At 42.9% G+C, this 18656-nt stretch overlaps 1 protein-coding gene across 1 annotated transcript; it reads left to right on the top strand.

Moving 5' to 3' along the window:
- Nucleotides 1-878: 878 nt before the first annotated feature.
- Nucleotides 879-18388, top strand: LOC130255710 (protein mono-ADP-ribosyltransferase PARP14-like). The gene is made up of 19 exons (XM_056496676.1): nt 879-1134; nt 1237-1343; nt 1425-1458; nt 2318-2392; nt 3083-3280; nt 3441-3725; nt 4636-4872; nt 5744-7980; nt 8860-9093; nt 9379-9600; nt 10577-10658; nt 11552-11701; nt 12486-12548; nt 13596-13763; nt 14612-14830; nt 14914-15501; nt 15956-16101; nt 16645-16819; nt 17040-18388. The coding sequence occupies exons 1-19, from the start codon at nt 936-938 to the stop codon at nt 17327-17329; spliced, it is 5709 nt and encodes a 1902-aa protein (XP_056352651.1). The 5' UTR covers nt 879-935; the 3' UTR covers nt 17330-18388.
- The last annotated feature ends 268 nt before the right edge of the window (nt 18389-18656 follow it).

The raw sequence follows: 18656 nt of genomic DNA, 5'->3' as shown, positions 1-18656 counted from the left end.
TCCCATTTTGTCTGTGCCAAAGTTTGCAGGCTGAATTGTGCAGCAGAGTCCTCGTAACTGTCATGGAAAGCTCCTGAAGCCTTTAACCAGCTGTACAGACCTTTATTTTCTAATCATAGTTGTACAGGTTAGGATTAAAAGTACTCAATTTACAGTCACAGTCAGAAATTTTTTCAGGGTTACAGCAAGGGAGGAGAGCATGTACCTGGGCTAATTGTGGCAAGGACTGTGCATTAGGAAATAACAGATAAATCAGTTGCCCACCAAGAAACAAAGGCATCCCCATGGGTCACTCAGCAGTGTCTGATAATATGTAGGCTTAGCTGGATGGTTATAATTTTTAATGACATTTGGTTATCTATGCATTTCTTCAATGAACATTCAGTGAAGTTAGGGGGGAAAATTTCATTTATCTGCTATTTTAATGGCTGCAAGGGTAAAATACACAGCACTAAACTAACCTTTGCAAGGGAAAGTTCTGAGCACTCAGTTGAAAACTTCTCAGCTAGCTGACAAGTTGGTCTGAAGTAAACTCCCATTGCAGACTTCCACAGTTGTGGAAGCACCTCTGGCAAAGAATGATGAAAACGGTGATTTTAGTTCGCATCATGACTTCATTGGAAAGGGTAAGGCAGAGAAAACGAGTGTTAGCCAGTGGTTAACCATTGTAAGTTCAGAGGCTGAAAAGACTGTGACACTTGGTTCCTGTCCGGCTCTGCGGAGGCACAGGGCACAGCGCAGCCCGGCGCGCTCCGGGGCGGTGAGCGCCCGTCCAGCCGCCGTGGGGAGGCGCGGCCCGGGGCTCCCGGCAGTCCCGATGGAGCCGGAGGAGGCGGCCAGTTCCCGGCACGGGGCGGAGCCCCAGGCACCGCTGCTTTCGCCGCCGAGAAACGAAACCGAAAGCGGCGGGAAGGGGAGAGCAGAGCCGGGTAGCCATGGAGGGGCAGCGGCCGTGCGCCTTCCCGCTGCTGGTGCGGGGGGACTGGGGCCCCGCCGAGCCGCCCCCCGCGCTCAGGAAGAAGCTGCTCTGCTACTTCCAGAGCCAGAAGCGCTCGGGAGGCGGCGAGTGCGAGCTGCAGACCGGCACCGGCACCGGCACCGGGCACATCATCGTCTGCTTCGCCCGCCCCGAGGGTGAGCGGCCGCGCCGGGGCGAGGGGCGCTGGTGGCGATGCCCGCGGCTCGGGCGGGCGGGGGCGGCCGCACCGCCCTGACCGGTGCCTGTTGTGTTGGCAGTGAGGGAGCGGGTGCTGCACCATCCGGTCCACGAGCTCGTGTGGGGGTCCGGAGAGCGGCTGTCGCTGCGGGTCACCGCGCTGCCCGCGGACGGCGACCCGGCGCAGGTGAGGCGGGCGCGGGTGAGGCGGGCGCGGGTCCGGGCGGGGGAGGCACCGCGGTGACCGCTCTCCTCTCGTTCCGTGCAGGAGGCGGGAGCGGCCGCCGGGACCCAGGCGCCAGGTAGGAGCTGGGCAGGAGGGCGGGGGGCTCCGGGGCTGGCGAGGCACCGGCCCGGGGAGCCCCGCGGGGAGCGGGGATGGGGGAGCGGGCGGAGCCGCCTGCTCGGCCGGGCCGGGCGAACGGCGCTGGAGCGCTTTGGTTCTCCTCCGCAGCGCTCCCCTTCACTTTGCGAATCCCAAACACGATGTGATTCTGAGGTGCAGCCCCCGAGCCACATCCCAGGCACCGGACAGACCGACACACACGCGGCCAATACACAGCTAGTCAATATGTGACGATAAGTACACACAGAAGTAATCCTTATACACGGGGCTAATACACACAGCTCGCTGAGCTCTGCTTTCCAAGTACCTGCTTGTGCCAGCGGGGTGATTGCACAGTGAGGGCTGAGCCTGCAACAGCAGTTTGGTCAATCTTACCGTTGTCTTCCGTTTTCTCATGCAGCTGTACTTCCTGTTGTTCCAAACTAGGAAGTTGAGTTTGAGTCATGCCGAGTCAAGTGCATCCTGACAGAGGCTCTTCCAAAGGTCCCAGTTTTCAAAGGCACTTCCCTGCCAAGGGCAGACGTGCTCAGCACTTCTCATGTTCAGAGCAGCTTTTTGTGCGAGGAAAGTGCCACAGTGCTTGGCAGGGCCTGCTCATGGTGGTTCATGCAGCATGGCTGTGTGTTAACATTATATCCAAGGCTTCTTGAGCTAAGAGTGTTCTAGAACCAATTCAACATACGGTTTAAAAAGAGGAATCTGTGATTCTGACAGTGTCAAATGTCAAGCTGTGTTAGCTCCTGGGTGTACATTAATGTGTCCATTTACTTCTTGATGTACCCAGCAACTGAGAAATCATTGTCATTTTTCTCTAGTTAATGAACCCAAGGTGTCTCTTCCCATCTGCCAGAATAAGGAAAGTCCTGTGTGTACTCAGCAGGAGAAGACAGGTAAGTGTGTCACTTATCCAGTGGTGACCATTGTTTTCTTGTTCCTTTGGTTTCTTGGACCCCTCTGCTGCAGCAGTGTCCTGGTCACACTCGTGGCTTGTGTTGTTTGTCTAATATAGTGTAGGAATTGTGATCCCAGGCTAAAATAAATAAATGTACTTTTTCCTTTCTGTGAGTCCCTTCAGAGCCCCCACTTCACTGGCTGCCTCAGACCAGTTCCTTAGGGAACAGCAGCAGATGCTGGCCTTTGTTCTGGCTAAGGCTGTCCCTACCCACACCTTCCCAGCTGCTGCCAGCCTTGCTGGGGCAGCCCTGTGCCAGAGCATTGGGAGCTGTGTACCCCAGGTACACCTGAGCAGCCAGGGCAGCCAGCAGCTACAGACCCCAGGTGACCCACAGCAATGTCTGGAACAGGGAGTGGTGAGCACTGGTTCCCCTCATTGAGTGCTGGTGGAGAAACTTTTGTGCCTTTTACTTCTGCTGTCCTTGCCTGGTGAACTGAAGCATTTCCTCCCTACGTGCTGATACAGCAACTCCCACTTGTGATATGCTTCACTTGTTTGGGATTCTTACTCTCTTCTTCTCCCTGACCTTAAGTGTGATTTGTGAGCATGAAAGCTTGGAAGATGGGAAGCTTGGTTTTTTTCTTAACTTTTGCCTAAGGCATTAGGGTATGATCTTTTATTTCAGAATCATGTGAGAAATTGGAAGCAGAGAAAGCAACCTCTGGGAATTCTGCTGTAGTAATAACCACTGCCTTTGGGGAGGAAATAGAAGATGAGATTTTGGAAATGTACTTTGAAAATAAAAGGAGGTCTGGCGGGGGGAACATTGAGTCTTATGTCAAAAAGGATGAGCAAGTGATCATCACCTTTCAGGATGAGCAAGGTATGTTATGGGTATTACACTGCTTAAGCTCCCTTTTAAAAATAGGCCTTTGCTGGTGCAGGATCTCTCTGTGGGCATTGCTCCAAGCAGAAATGGTGTATTATTTGTATTGTTTAACATTCTACTCTGCTGTGTTATCTTTCTTTTTCTGTGGGACTAGATGCCCAAGAAGTTTTGCAAAGAAAGCATCACTTGAAAAATATTGATCTGGTTGTGAGGCCGTGGCAAGTGCAGACTTCCCAGGAGTTGTGCCAAGTGGAAAACGCTGAAGAATCCCTGCTCCCCACTGCAGTTGTGCTGGAAAATGTGAAGGAGACAATGAAAGATTGCATGTTAGTTCTGCTGGTAGAGAATGTCAGTGGCTTGTCAGAGGATGGTGGTGACTTCAGTGTGGAAATGATACCTGAGTTATGTGCTGCTGTAGTTACTTTTACTGGAAATACTGGTAAGAAGGAGTCAGAGTTGAAGTTCTTTCTTATGAGCTACATGTGTGTGTGTGTGTGTGTGAGTGTGTGTGTGTGTGTGAGTGAGATTAAGCTTCATATTTTTAAGGCTTGATCTGATATTATGTCCTTTTAAAGCAGGATTTACTCCATAAAGTTAATGCCATAACCTTTATCTGTGAGGTATAGAGACCAGTGCAAGTCAGAAAGAGAGCTAGCTCTGGTTTGGATAGCAAACACAACAGGAAGGACTAAAACCAAACTATAACTTAAAACAAGCAATGAAGGATGTACTTGGTCTGAGAAGAGATTGATGGTAAAAGCTGTCCTTGCCAAAAGCTGTCCTTCAGAGAAGGTGTAGGTTTTTCTGCCTTAGAAATGATTTGTCTCTCTGTTCATGCTGCCGCCCTAAATTTTTGGTGTAGCCTTTAGGAAATAAGGAGATCTTTGAGAAACCTAATTGTTTTTCCTTGACAGATGAAAAAGTGATTGGACTCTTTTATTGTGAGGATAACAGGGGGAAATAGCCAAAATGAGAATGTATTTATCATAAAACTGAGACAATTTGAACTGTTAACTTGTGTCTTAGTAGTTGTGTACAAGCCATAGCCAAAAAATGAGCCTGATCTTGTTTTCTGCTGGGCTTAAAGAATCCCAGTGGTAGTCAGTAGGAAAACTAGTGGCAAATTTTGGCTGTGGTCATTGTAGTCAACAATTGTGATCAACCATGAGGGGAATAATAAGTGACAGATACTGAATATGTGGAAAGAAGTAGTTTTGTGGGCAGCACTGAGCTGAATTTGTAATTCAGTGCTTTGATCAGTGCACACAGTGATAATTCTGCTAATAACATGGTAAGAAAACAAGCTCCGAATTTGATCTTTACTTTTTACTTCTCCTTTCTCTTTCTAGATGCAAAGGAATTTGCTAAAAAGCTGAATCAAAACCCCAGAGCAAGGAAACAAAACATTACTGCACGGTGCCTTGAGCAAACAAAAAGTGTTAGGGCTGAAAACATTCCACCCAACACCCCCAGCCACTACATAACCGTCTACTTTGAGAACGAGAAGTACGGAGGTGCACAAACAGTGGATGTTCAGCTGCTGCCTGATGAGGATGCAGCTCTCATTACATTTGGTAACCCAAAAGGTAATGCAGAAATGCAGAGCTCTCACTTCTCTGAGAACCTCTCACTTGAAGATTTAAAGAAAATGTGGATTTTCTAGAGAAATGCCTCCTTTGCCTTTGTAAAATGGCAGATCTGGTGCTTTGCCCACAGGTCTCATGCTAACTGGAGTGCAAACTTCAGTTTTGGACCAGCTGGGCATAAGGCTTAGAATTTTTAATTTTCTAGACAGTTTAATTCACCCAGGCCTTGATCCTTACAGAGTGCAGGTTGCAGTTTGAGTTCACAGTCCCACAGGCACAGGGGACTTCCCCCCACCTGCCATCCTGACCACCAGCTGCTCATGGCAACATGTCCTGTCTGGCTCACCTCAGGACAATTTCTTGAGCAGCTTTTTGGCTGGAGAGCAGGTGCTATGGGTTGTCCAGTCAGTGGCAGAAAGATGAGTGACTGTGAAAAGTGTAGGACAAGGGAGAAGCTGGAGGCATTGCAGTGAAGGAGAGAGATGAAGGGGAGGTGAAGGAAAGAGATGGTCTTTTGGGGGAAAACAGAGGAGCTGTGGTTTGAACTGCTGAGTAATAGCCCAAACAGCTGTGGAGCTGGGCACTTCAAATAAATCTAAGAGATTATGCACGCTCCTCCCAGAGGTAGATGCTGTTGTGTTTGACTGTCTCTCTTCCACTTAGTTTCTGGCATTTAAAATAAGTAATTCTTATAAAATTTGGAATTCTTTCTATGTAGGAAGGGGAGCAAATTAATCTAAACTGTTCTTAAAAATAGCAAACATTATTACATAGAAAATATAGTTTAAAAACCCCCAAACAATGACAAAAAAAATTAAAAGAGAAGATTTTAAGTGCTGACATTTATAACTTGTTTGTTTATTTGTTTTAGATGTAACAAATATCCTGGCAAAGAAGCATTCACTCAACAAAAAACCAATCTTTGTCTATCCTTACTATGCCTCACTGGAAACAGCTCTATATGGAAAGGAAGGGCCACAGATAAAGAAGCCAGATCCAATTACATTGCCTCTGGATCCTTATATCTGGAATTATTTGCAAGGAAATAGTAGCTTAATTGAGGCAATAGATCATGAAATGGCAGAGTGTAATTGTGTGCCAACGTGGCCTGAGCCCCTCTGTGCAGATCCAAAAGTTACTTTGCATCCTTCAGCTATTTTTTCTGAGCGGAAGAGATCAGTATCTCGATTGGTCAAGACATGGAAAGAAAAAGTTTCCACAGCATTCTCACACAGCATATCAAAATATGAAGCAATTCAATGTCAAGTAAGCACAGAGGTGTGGGAAGCCATTGAGAACAGCTTTCTCCATGACGAAGTTCTGATGATCCCACATATTTCTGAGGATTTACATATTCTAGTAGGTGAAAAAGAAGTTGTGAAGAAGGTTGAACAAGAACTGAAGCTTCTGATCCAAAAGGCCACCAGAGAAATTGAAAGAGAAAAGCAAAGAACTGAACTGAAAGTCCAGACGGTGAATCCAGGGGAATATGGAATTTTACAGATTATTGGACTTGAAGAAAAATTTCATACAGAGTTCCCAGACCTGCGAATAACTTATGATTACGTGCAGAAGTGCATTAACCTATCTGGAGTGCCTGAGGAAGTTTATAAAGTAAAAGGAGAAATACTTGATCATGTACACAAAATGGCAAAGAAAACAATAAATATCCACCCTTACATTCTTCAGTTTTTAGAGCATATTGATAATGAAACCCTGTCACAGAGCCTGTTTGTATCAAAACAAATCAGTGCCTTTTATGAGCTTAGTGCAGGAGAGGTCATCCTGAAAGCGAGTGATCCTGAAGATCTCCTAAAAGCAGAGGAAGAAATAAGGAAAGAACTGGCCCACAAAAGTATTCCTTTGGACGATGAATCCATCCTCCAGAAGAAGGAATGGCAAATGCTAGCCAAGGCAACCTGCTCTAATGGAGCTGTAGCTGTCACTCAGGCAGAGACTCAGATCGTGATTGCTGGTCTTTCTGAAGCAGTAGCAAAAGCCTTTGAGGAACTTTCCAGCTTTATAGATGAAAACACACAGGTGCAAAGGGTCATTGAAGGAAAGCCGATGGCACTCATAAAGTTCTTTGAGAAAGAGAAGGTTGATGTTTTGGCTCCCTTACAAGAAAAAGGTGTGAAAGTTGACTTTAGCACACAGAAAAACTGTGATGTTATATCCTTGAGTGGGCCAAAAGCAAAAGTGCTGGAGGGAGTCAGCTTAGTTGAGCAAATTTTGTCTGGCCTGCATTTTAAGCATGTGGTAATTGAATTGCCAGGAGCCAAGGCATATATAAAAGAACAAGCACACTTTTTGGATCTCCATATAAAACAAGTGTTCAAGTGTTTAGTCCTACTGGAAGAGCAGCCAGAAAAGCAGCTGGAAGAACAGAAAGTACACAGTAACAGAGGCAAGCTCTGTACGCAGGTGACCGTGGGTAGGACTGTAGTAGCGCTTTATGAAGCTGACTTGTGCACTCATCCTGTTGATGTTGTGGTGAATGCATCTAATGAAGACCTGAGACACATTGGTGGCCTTGCTGATGCCCTGTCACGAGCAGCTGGCCCAGCACTGCAGCAGGAGTGTGACGAGCTGGTGAGCAAGCACGGGAATCTGCAGCCCGGCTGCGCGGTGATCACGGGCGCCGGGAACCTGCCCTGCAGGAACGTCATTCACGCTGTTGGGCCCAGGTGGAACGAGAAGGAGTCACAGAGGTGCACCTGGTTGCTAAAAAAGACAGTGAAAAAATGTCTGCAATTAGCTGAAGCACACAACCATTGTTCCATAGCTCTGCCTGCTATAAGTGGAGGGATTTTTGGCTTCCCACTGGAAGTGTGCACTTACTCGATTGTGTCCTCTGTCATGGAGACCTTGGAAGAGTTCAAGGGGAACAGCAGCTTGAAGGAGGTTCATCTTGTGGGTTTTGCAAAGGATAACATTCAGGCTTTCAGAAAGGCATTTAAAAAAGTGTTTCCAGGTTCTTTACCTGCCTGCAGGCCATCTCATGTTCCTCAGCATAGTCGGAAGAAGCGCATTAAGAACTTCCCAGTCATAACAACTCAGGAAGGCCTTGACATCGTGCTGCGAACAGGAAACATTAAAGATGCTACAGTAAGTCTTCTAAATTTTCTCCCATTGAAATATCAAGTGGGTTCTTTTGTGTCTTTTTTAAAACTAATAAACATGAAAACAATGTCATTGGTGAACCCTGACATGAAACATGCAGTTGGTATTGCACTTCCTGTGGAGAACCAGTGTCATTAATTGATTTCTAGTTGCCTCCTGCATTGAATTTCTGTTAGCTGGCTGATAGATACTTTAATGGGATCACCAGTATCGAAAGCAATTTGGTGCAGGACACTTCCTGAAAGGGGCCTGCAAAACCTCTGAGGAGTGGATGCCTCCCACAGCTTGTGCATGCAGCTCCTCCAGCTGGCCAGGGCAGAATATATGTTAAAATGTGTATAGGGGCCCTTCCTGAGGAGCTAAACATAGGGTTTGACATGATGGTCAGTGTCCTTCGTATTTCTCTCATTCGTAAGTTTCTGCTTTTTTCACTTCTTTCTCCTTAGATTACTCCTAGTCTTGTTTGTCTTCAGCATCTGCTTGTCCCCCTAAACTAGCCATGCTTGGGAGGCTCTGCCTACCTCGGTGAACTCAGATTTTGGTCTGCAAGCCTCTCTTTGAGAACAAACTTGCACAAATGTTTTTCCAATGGAGGTAGAAAGAATAAGCAATGAAAGCAGAATTGGTATTTTTCTCTCATTAGGTTGAAATTAATTTCATTGTTAACTCAGTTTTGTGTTTCTTTGGGCAGGTTCGTGATATTAGAATTGAGCATAATTTCTGCTTTATTCCAAAACTTTGTTCACTCCAGTTGCTGTCCCAAAAATTTACTTTGTAAACCATCAGGCAGGCTGTATTTGATCATCCAATGCAAAATTAAACTTTGATACTTACAAGCTAGAGTTTTTGCTTGTGTGTTTTTAGACATCCATTGTTGTCGTCAGCGTTGGCAGAGATCTCCAGCTTGACAAAGGGCCACTTGGTAAAGATTTGCTAAGCAAGGCAGGGCCAATGCTTCAGGCAGGCTTGCAAAAAGAAGGTGGAGGAAGAACAGCTGAGGAAGGATCTGTTTTGAAAACTAAAGGCTACAATCTGGATTGCAATGTTGTGCTTCATGCTGTGGTACCTGGGTGGTCCCAGGAAAACAGACCTGCAAAGGTAAAAGGGTTTTTATTTGCCTGAATTTGTCTGGGACTTATAGTGTGTTTAAAGTTCACTTTTCCTTTGAAATGGGGGACAATGTCATAGAAGATGAGAGAGTTTGACTTTTTCTTTTTTAACTGTGGGCTGATCCCTTGTTGACTAATAAATTCCTTGTGAATTCCTTATGTATGGAATTAATTGTATTTTAATGCCAAGAGATAGCAGAAAGGGAAAATGTTACATTACACATACTGGGAAAAAATTATCTCCAATAACTGAAATAATAATTGTGCTTTGCAGGTGTTGGGTGACATAATCACAAAATGCCTGGAGATTGCTGAAGAGATGTCTTTGAAATCAATTACTTTTCCAGCAATTGGGACAGGGAATTTGGGATTTCCAAGATCTGTTGTTGCTAAGTTATTGTTTGACAAAGTATTTGAATTCAGTAGTGAAAACAGAGTAAATTCTCTTGAAGAAGTTCACTTTCTGTTGCACACAAAAGACACAGCTAATATTCAGGTGAGTTACTGTGGTTTCCTCTCTCTATTATATTATGGGATATCTGAGTCTGTCTCATGATACTTGGCTATCTGATGGTCTTCAGAGAAGCCACAAGGCGCTTGTTCTTATACTAAAGAAAAGGTTTGCTGACAGTCTCTCTCATCTATACTGAAAGTTCTCTTTTTGTTCTACCCCCGCCATGGTTACCCACATACTGAGAACAGTCCTGCTCCCTTCCTGTCCTTTTCTGTTTCCTGGGAGTGATAGATACAAAAGTGTAATTACTCTTTAGCTAATGAACTCACCTAATTCTTCAGTCTGTAGGTCAGATAAGTTTGCTGTAACTCCTGCTTCAGTGCCTTGCACCCTTGGAAAAAAGGTGTGCTTTTAATGGAGTGCTGGTGTCTTTCTAGGAGGAATTACTGTGCTAGGATTGCTGTGCTGGTAAACTCCTCCAGTACAAACATATAGGTATTCCTCATCCGCCTCTCTTCAGTGTCCCATTAGCATAAATTTTCTATATCCATACTCAGGTTACTCATTTCACATTGAAAGAGAGCAGTCACACTGTGAATTGATGTCCAGATAAGTGTTTCTACATCTGTTGCCTTCTGTACTTTGTGCAAGAGCTGTTACATTTTGGAAGGCTAAACTTGAAGGCTGCCGTGTCAATGCCCGAGCTGTTGTGCACAGAGAAGGGTGGCATTACCTGTAAGAGCTGAGCTAGTGTGAGCTGCTCACTCACTGTAAGGATGCCTTCTGCTGCTGTATCCCTGTGGAATGCTGACTAGGGCTTTGACTCAGTTATTTGTGATTCTTGTGTGCCTTGCTCTCTGAGAACAACATCTGTCAGGACTTGCCATCAGTGTCGTGGCAGATGATGTGAAGTAATTTGCATTTAGCTCTTTTAAAATGTTTTTTAGCTTTGCTTTTCAAACCTTTATTTCTACTGTGTGAAGATTCTACAGGGATTGATTGTAATTTCATTCTCTAGGAATTTTCAGATGAACTGGAAAACAGGTCTGTGGCTGTTAAAGGGCAGAAGCCTTCTTCAAATGACACTAGCCAAAGCCTGGGTAAGGTTTATTCACAGAAGCTGTGTGCCTACTGATTTTTTTTTTCCAAGTGTTCCAGGGAATTCATTCATTATGGATATTTAGGTGCTTGCCTGATGAGCATGTCATTCCCAAAATCTGAGTGGCTGCTGTAAAGGCAGTATTTCCAGGCTGAGTGTTTGTTATGTCTGAAGTAGTGTTAGGGATGCAGAAAAAAAGTGTTCCTGTGATTCCTTATCTGGATAGCACCCCTGCAAATTGGAACAGCAGAAGCTCTAAGATGTCAAGGGTATAAGCAGTGCTTTTTCTTTTATTCCTGCAGCAGTAGATTAAACTGTGAATGAGTCAGTGTCTTCCTCTGTCCTGGGAAGGCAGGTGAGACCCTGCTTATGTGTGTTGAAATACTCTTAAATCTTTTACGTGTTCAGGTGAATAGCAAAATGTCTTTGGTATTATCCATCTGAATGGAACTGCAGCCTGTAGAAAAATAAGTTACATGTTGAAAACTTAATTATGATTTTACAAATAACACATGGGTAAAAAGTTCCACCTTCTCAAGAAGTAGAGAACCTGCCTGGAAACTCTGTGAGACACAGCAGCAAGGGAGTGAGACTTGGAAAGTTTGCTGCTCTCTTACATTGGAGTTTTGCAATGGTGAAATATAACTAAGTAGTGTCTGCATACCAAGTGTCACATTTTCCCTGTCATCCTGCCATGATAGAAATGATGGGAATGATTGCAGGTTGAGACTCCTGTAAGAAGGAATGATTTTCATTTAGCATAGCAGGCAATTCTTTGCACAGACTGGCTGTAGCCAAAGTGTGGTCTCTGTAGGCATTGTACCCAAATAAAAGTGCCTTATCTTTTACATCATCACTCCCTTCTGCTCAGGGTCTGTGTTTCTTTCCCTGCAGCTTTTTCTGCTATCTCTTCAACCTCAGCACACAACGTGCTTGAAGTGACAATTGGCTCCCTCGTGTTCCGGGTGGCAGAAGGTGATATTACCAAGGAGGAGGGAGATGCCATTGTAAACATAACAAACCTAACCTTCAACCTGAAAAGAGGTATTTTAATTGATACTATGTGTGGAAAAGTATGTGTGTTTGGAAGGGTTGGGAAAGAAGAGCAGCAAGTACTTTTCTTCAATGCTTTAAACCTGTTTGTTTGACAGTGTAGTTTCAGTTTTGTTCTTAGTGTACAAAAGTTCAACAAGGAAGTGTCTGAAACTTTATTCACTTGTTAATCTATGTTACTTATTAATCTATTTTTCTTCAATGCTTTAAACCTGTTTGTTTGTTTGACAGTGTAGTTTCAGTTTTGCTCTTAGTGTACAAAAGTTCAACAAGGAAGTGTCTGAAACTTTATTCACTTGTTAATCTATGTTACTTATTAATCTATTTTTCTTCAATGCTTTAAACCTGTTTGTTTGTTTGACAGTGTAGTTTCAGTTTTGCTCTTAGTGTACAAAAGTTCAACAAGGAAGTGTCTGAAACTTTATTCACCTGTTAATCTATGTTACAGGACAGCGTGTTTAAGACTCTGTTGCAGAAAGGGATACTAATATTTTTTATATGTGTATATAAAATCTTTGTACAGAACACCTGTCAGACTACAGGAGGAGACAAACTGCAGTGAGGTTTTGACCTTAGTGAAACTTGTTAGATACTGAAAACATCAATTTGAATTGAAAAGCATATAAGGCTAAAATTTTGGCTACTGTGTTTTTCATTTATAATATATAATGTTATCAGGATTGAGATGTTTTATATGTGGTGAGGCATACAGTTCTGCCTCAGATAGGACTTTAACAGCAGTAAAAGTGGATTCATGTTGCTCTTCTCATTTAAGGTGTCTCCAGTGCAATTCTGAAAGGTGCTGGAAAAGCAGTTGAAGATGAATGTGCTGCACTAGGTATGGTACAACATTTCTGACCTTTCCAAAAATGTTAATGCATGACAGAGAATCTCCTGGAATACTTTCTCAGTACTGACTACTGTAGTTCCATCTATATTATGCACTATGTTACAGCAATTTGTTTTTAATCAGTTAATGTGATATTTATGAAACATCTAATGAGGGAAGGAAAAGAAAAATCTTCAAGAGGAGACAGCTTCTAAGTATACATATAGATCCAAATTTATTAGTTATTGCATCCTCTTATTCCAATAAAGATTTCCATGATAAAAACAGAGTCAACATCAAACAGAGCCATGAGCAAGGGGAGATACTGGCAGAAATGTTAATAGAGAAACCATCTCTCAGTGGAAACAACTGTGTAGCTGCAACTCCTTTTGTTATTTCTCAGTGAGAAGATGTTTGCTGTTGGCCTAACTAGTAGCTCAGTACCACATCCTCTGGGTGACTGCTTTTCAGTAGTGTGAAGCTGGATTCCTGCCTCAGAAGAGGCATTTATTTGTAGGCCAAATATAGCTGTTGGACAGAACTGTAATAAAAGAGGAGTAAAGATGGATGAGCATGTGGTTTAAAACACCAGAAGATGAGGGAAATATGCAGGTATGGACATCAGCTTAGAAGACCAACCAAAAGAAAAGAATTATGTGGAAGAGATACAAGGTAAACAAGCTTCTGTTGCACAGGCCAAGAGGTAATTTTGGGGTAGGTGGTCTGCAGGTAGACGGCACATTTGTGTGTGTGTTTGTGTGTGTGAAGACCAGAGTGCCAGTCTGCATGAAGTTCTCCAAGTTTGCTGAGTAAACCTGACAACTAAAGGCACACACGAAATTTGCCAAAGGAGGCAAGTATTTTACAAAAAGAAACTGAGTTCTTGTGCCTTGGAAGTGAAAATTGAAAATTGAGTGAAGGCATTGCTCAGTTTATGGAAGAAGACACAAAGCTTATCCTGGGACATATTTGTCACCGTTTCTTATTTCCTAATGAGGACTGTACACATCTATAATGGAGATAATTGTTGATCATTTTCTCCTATTTATATTTCAGCCCAGCAAACTAACAGCAAATACATCATCACCCAGGCAGGAAACCTGCCATGCAAAAATATAATTCATGTTGTTGCCCAGGATGATATCAGGTCCCTGGTTTCCCAGGTGCTCCAGGAGTGTGAATTGCAGCAGTACACCTCCGTTGCCCTCCCAGCAATTGGAACAGGTCTGTGTCTCCCTTTTCTGAAAAGGGTTCATTGCATGTGATTCTGCTGATCTCAAGTGATGAGTTTGATTTATCTGGAGAGGTTATTATTTGGTGAAAATACATTTGGAAATACGCAGTCTTTAAAAATCTTATTAGAGACTTATAAAAGCTAGAAAGCTTCACTCCTTACAGTGATCTAGTACACAAAGAGCATGAGTTTTCTAAAGCCAGCACTTCCTTACTAACAAGGATTCAAAGGTATGTCTGTGCTTGCTAAAGAAACTGCATCCTGGTATGTGTGGGCAACTCATCAGAGAATAGCCAGGGACCTACTTCTCCACTGCTGAAATCAGTAGATGGTGGAACAGCCAGCAGCTGCACAAGTAGGGTTGATACAGATGGAACACAAACCTGACAAAAACCCAAATTGTCCCTTTTCCTTGTCTTGTTATTTTCAGTTGGTTTGGTAGAAATCCCTGGAGTCAGAGGATCCAGAACTGCACCCCATGCGCATGGGAACCTCTTGAATTAATAAAACCAGGCTTGCATTTTGAGCAAGGAATGGACTACTGGGCCACTGAGCAGCAGTGGCCTATTAGTTACCCAAGCCATATCATCTGCATCATAACCTGTTTAGTTGCCAAGCCAGTAAAAGGAAGCTTCCATTTTTCCCTTGCTGGAAAGGTGGTCCCCAACTTTCTTTCCCTGATACATACAAATGTTTCTTAATTGCCAGCCTGACATTACTCTCAACCAGAGATCCAGGTGATTGTGGGTATGTTCATAGCTGTTCTTTTAAAGATGTTTTAATCATCTGTAACAGTTATTAGCATTTTTCAGAGCAAAATATCTGCAACTTTTTTTAGGAGAGGCACGCCGCAATCCAGCTGAAGCAGCTGACAGCATCATAGATGCAGTAACTGACTTTGCAAAAAGGAATCCTGCTACGTTTGTGAAAACTGTTAAAGTTGTCATCTTTCAGCCACATCTGGTGGGTGTGTTCCAAGCAAGCATGCAGAAAAGAGAAAACTCTACTGCAACACGAATCAAATCATTTGTTTCCAAGGCACTTCAAATGGGTAAATGTAAGTAGATATCACTTAAGTGCAGTTATAGACCAATCTATAAGGATTAATATTAATGACAATATTTATGTATTTCAATGTAGCACTCTGGAGCTCTGAGAAACATTCCCCAAAAGAAAAAGACAAAAGGGTTATGGAAAAGAAAATCGACCTGGCTGTTGTGCAGATTTGTGGTGAAAATAAAAAAGAAGTGGAAGAAGCTGAAAAGTGGCTGAAAAGTGCAATTTTAAAAGAACAGTCTACAACAGAAATTGTAGATGAGTGTATCTCTCATTTCGGTGAAGAAGAGGAGGAAGAACTGGATGACCTACAAAAGAAATTTAGAATTTATCTTGATTTGAAGAGTACCTCTATTGAAATTTCAGGGATTACAAAAGATGTCTGCCAGGCTTCTGTAGATGTTCACAAAATGATCCTCAGGGTAAAAACTGCTAAGGAGACTGAGGCAAAACATTTACAAAATTCAATTGAATGGAAATACTCTGAAAAGGATTCTTATGTGCCCTTCAACAGTCTCACAAATATGGATTTGGAAAATGCTTACCAGGGAGGGCAGAAAACTATTGAAGTCACGATTGGTGAGAGACTATACACAGTGGATTTGGATCGTAAGGCTGCTGTGGATGCCCATGGAGGACAGATACCCATTATACGGATTGACAAATCTGAAGGTAAGTAAAAGCATTTTTCACGTGTTCCCATGTGAAAACCTGGTTGCATCCAGTGAGAGAAAGGAGAAGGGAATGAGGACAATATTTGAAATATATGTTAGGAGCTTTGTGCAAGTGCTTTTCTGGAGAATGTATAAAGGAACCAAACTGGGAAATAAAAGAACCTTGCAGCTATTTAAATATTTTGAAAAGAGAGTAGTGCATTCTGATGTTCTTAACAGGTTTACTAGCAATCATTTTCTTGTAGAAATTGTCATTGTACATCTTGGCTCACCTCTGTTCTTGAGCCGTACACTCTTCCATTTACTACTGGTTCTTTGCAATAGAAGGAGATACCTTTTTCTGAGTCATCCATAATCAAGATGTATGGATTTCTAGAAGGATTTGTAGCAGATCATGTTTAATTTTAAGCAGGGGATTTGGGTGAATATGATTGATTGTGTTTCTTCTGCAGATCAAAAGTCAATAGGGCTCCCTCCAACATGGGACCCTATGGAAAATGAGCGAGTCAAAATAGTGGAACTAAAACCAGACTCAAGAGAGTATAAAGATGTGCAAGAAAGGTTTCTGCAGACCTGTCAGTCATTCAAAATTGAAAAGGTAAAACAAAAGTCATCATTTCTGAGCATAACTAACTTGATGGCAAATGATGAAGGACACTGATAACAACAAATAAAGAAATTCCCCTGGGATTTCTAAAGCTGGACAAGCCTTTCTGGCTGTCACTAACTTTATTCAGCTTTAATCAGTTTAATTCTGCAGTTGTTATATTTGGAGCAGCTCTTAAGCAGTCACTTCTTAAGCTCCAGGGAATGTTTTTTTCTGTAGCAGAGCACATCTTTTGCCCACAGAAGCCACATTTGCTGTACTGGCCCAGCAGGCATCTCTGGCCTGGAAACCTGTGAAAAGCTCCTGTGTTGTTTCCCAGGAAGTGTTTGTCTCATGGTTTGGGCTGGATTCTGATGTCTGCTGTGCCAAAGTTTGTAAGGATTTGACTAACTTATTTCATCATCTGGTATATGTGCATTGGAACTAGGAGGGGAATCTTGGAAGCAGATTGAATGATTGATATGCTGATTTTTTTCATGACACCAACCTACTTACTCTCTTTCTTTCTTTCGGTCTTACTTTCAAACTTCACAGATTGAAAGGGTACAGAACCAATATTTCTGGAAAAACTACCAAATAAAAAAGTGTGAAATGGATAAAAAAAATGATAACAGAAATAATGAGAGGCTTCTGTTTCATGGGACGAGTCAGGAGTCATTACAATTAATTAACCACCATGGATTTAACCGGAGCTATGCTGGAATGCACGGTAATGTAACTTTCAAAACAACTCTTGTTTTCCTGTGTAGGGCTAGGATTGATTTGCCATGCCATGTAAAGGGCTACCTTGAATGCAAAACTAATTATTTTGATGCATCTCCCTATTGCAAACACAGAGCAGAGTTGTTCAGATTCACTGGCTCTGACGGTGGCAGATAAGGAATTGCTGCTACTGAGGCACTCACAAACCTTTGCTTTTCTGACTACAGCTGCAAACTTTGGAAATGGAACATACTTTGCTGTTAACGCCAGCTATTCTGCCCAGGACCTCTACTCTAAACCAGACGTGAATGGGAAGAAGTACATGTACTTGGCCCGAGTCCTTGTTGGAGAATATTCTCTGGGGAAAAAAGGATCCATTACTCCAGCACTAAAAAATGCTAGCAACTCTGTAGATCTGTTTGATAGTTCAACTGATAACGTGAACCAGCCATCCATGTTCATAATTTTTAATGACATTCAGGCTTACCCAGCATACCTTATCACTTTCACTAGGTAATAATTTTGATTGCAGCCACAATTGCCTGTCTTTCAGCTTTATGTAGGATAGAAACACCTGTAACAAAACACGTAACACAAATAATAAATAATTGTGTCAAACTAAATTCTGTCTTGATTTAAGCAATCTCTGGAAATTTATGATCCCCCTGAATCTTGTTTACACTTGGAGCAGCTAAATGTATTAACACTCAAGCACAATACTGTACTGCAGTCCTCTTTTAGATTACATAGTGAGTCTTTGTACTGTATCAGCTTTTCCACCCAGCCTTGGGGCCTTTGTAATTGCTGGTGGGGAATTGGAAGGGATGATGCAGCCATGGACCTTTCAGTGTTGCATTCTGATGCCTTCTTACACTCTGTGTAAGACAATCTTATAACGAATTATGTTAGAGCAGTTTTCAATAAAAGAACCAGTTGTATTTAATGGCTTGTGTTTGTGTAAACTTCTTTGAACATTTAGCATTGGTTTTTAACAAGTGAGCTTCAATGAACTTGACATTACAGACATGGATTGACTTGTTTTTTATGCAATAACCCTGCTGCTTTGCAGCATCCCCAACTTTGAAAAGCCCTTGTCTCCTCTGAATGTATTGGATATTAATTTACTTGGTTGTATGATTAAGAAAAAAAATCTTCCAATGCTTTCTTTACATAGTTAGGTTACTGCTAAAATTTTACCATGGGTTGGTGTGTCCATATGAGCAAGAACTGTAGGGTAACTGTGGCTAAGGGAAGCCTTTTCTAGGGAAGGTGGTGTGAAATAACATGAACCTGCGAGTCAGGTGTCTCAGTAGAGCCAAAAACCTCTGGCTGTGCATTTGCACCCATCCCATCACTCCTTCTGTGACAGTGCTGGAACCTGACCCTTTGGTCTTTTTTTGCTTTTTACTATGCTTTTTACTAGTTTTCTAACCACTTAAAATTGCTGACTGTTGAAATCAAATGTGTTGAAATCAATTTAACCTAGAGCTGGAAAGCCAAGTATTGGTATGGGGGCCAAAAGTCTTAAGTTTTGCTTGTACAGTGAATAAAATTTATTAAATCCCCATAACAAATACCTGTGGCCAGTGGTTCATCAGTGTGCCAGGAACCAGAGGAGATGGCTCCAGGTGCTTCATTGCTGCTGATGGGTCACTGGTACCAGGCTCACTGTTCTCTCCAGGAGCCAGTACTACATCAGGTCCCAGCTTCCCCAGTGCCACAAGAAGCTGCAGAGGACACCAAGGTGTTTTTTCACCAGTGCTTGCATTACAGGCACCTAGGGCATCAAGCCTGGAGCAGAAACTTGTCACCCTGGGCTTTGTGCAGGACATGAGTAACAGATG

The sequence above is a fragment of the Oenanthe melanoleuca genome, chromosome 7, assembly GCF_029582105.1.
Source record: "Oenanthe melanoleuca isolate GR-GAL-2019-014 chromosome 7, OMel1.0, whole genome shotgun sequence".
NCBI lineage: Eukaryota > Metazoa > Chordata > Aves > Passeriformes > Muscicapidae > Oenanthe > Oenanthe melanoleuca.
The sequence above is the reverse complement of the archived record's forward strand: the minus strand, read 5'-3'. Positions and strand labels throughout refer to the sequence as shown.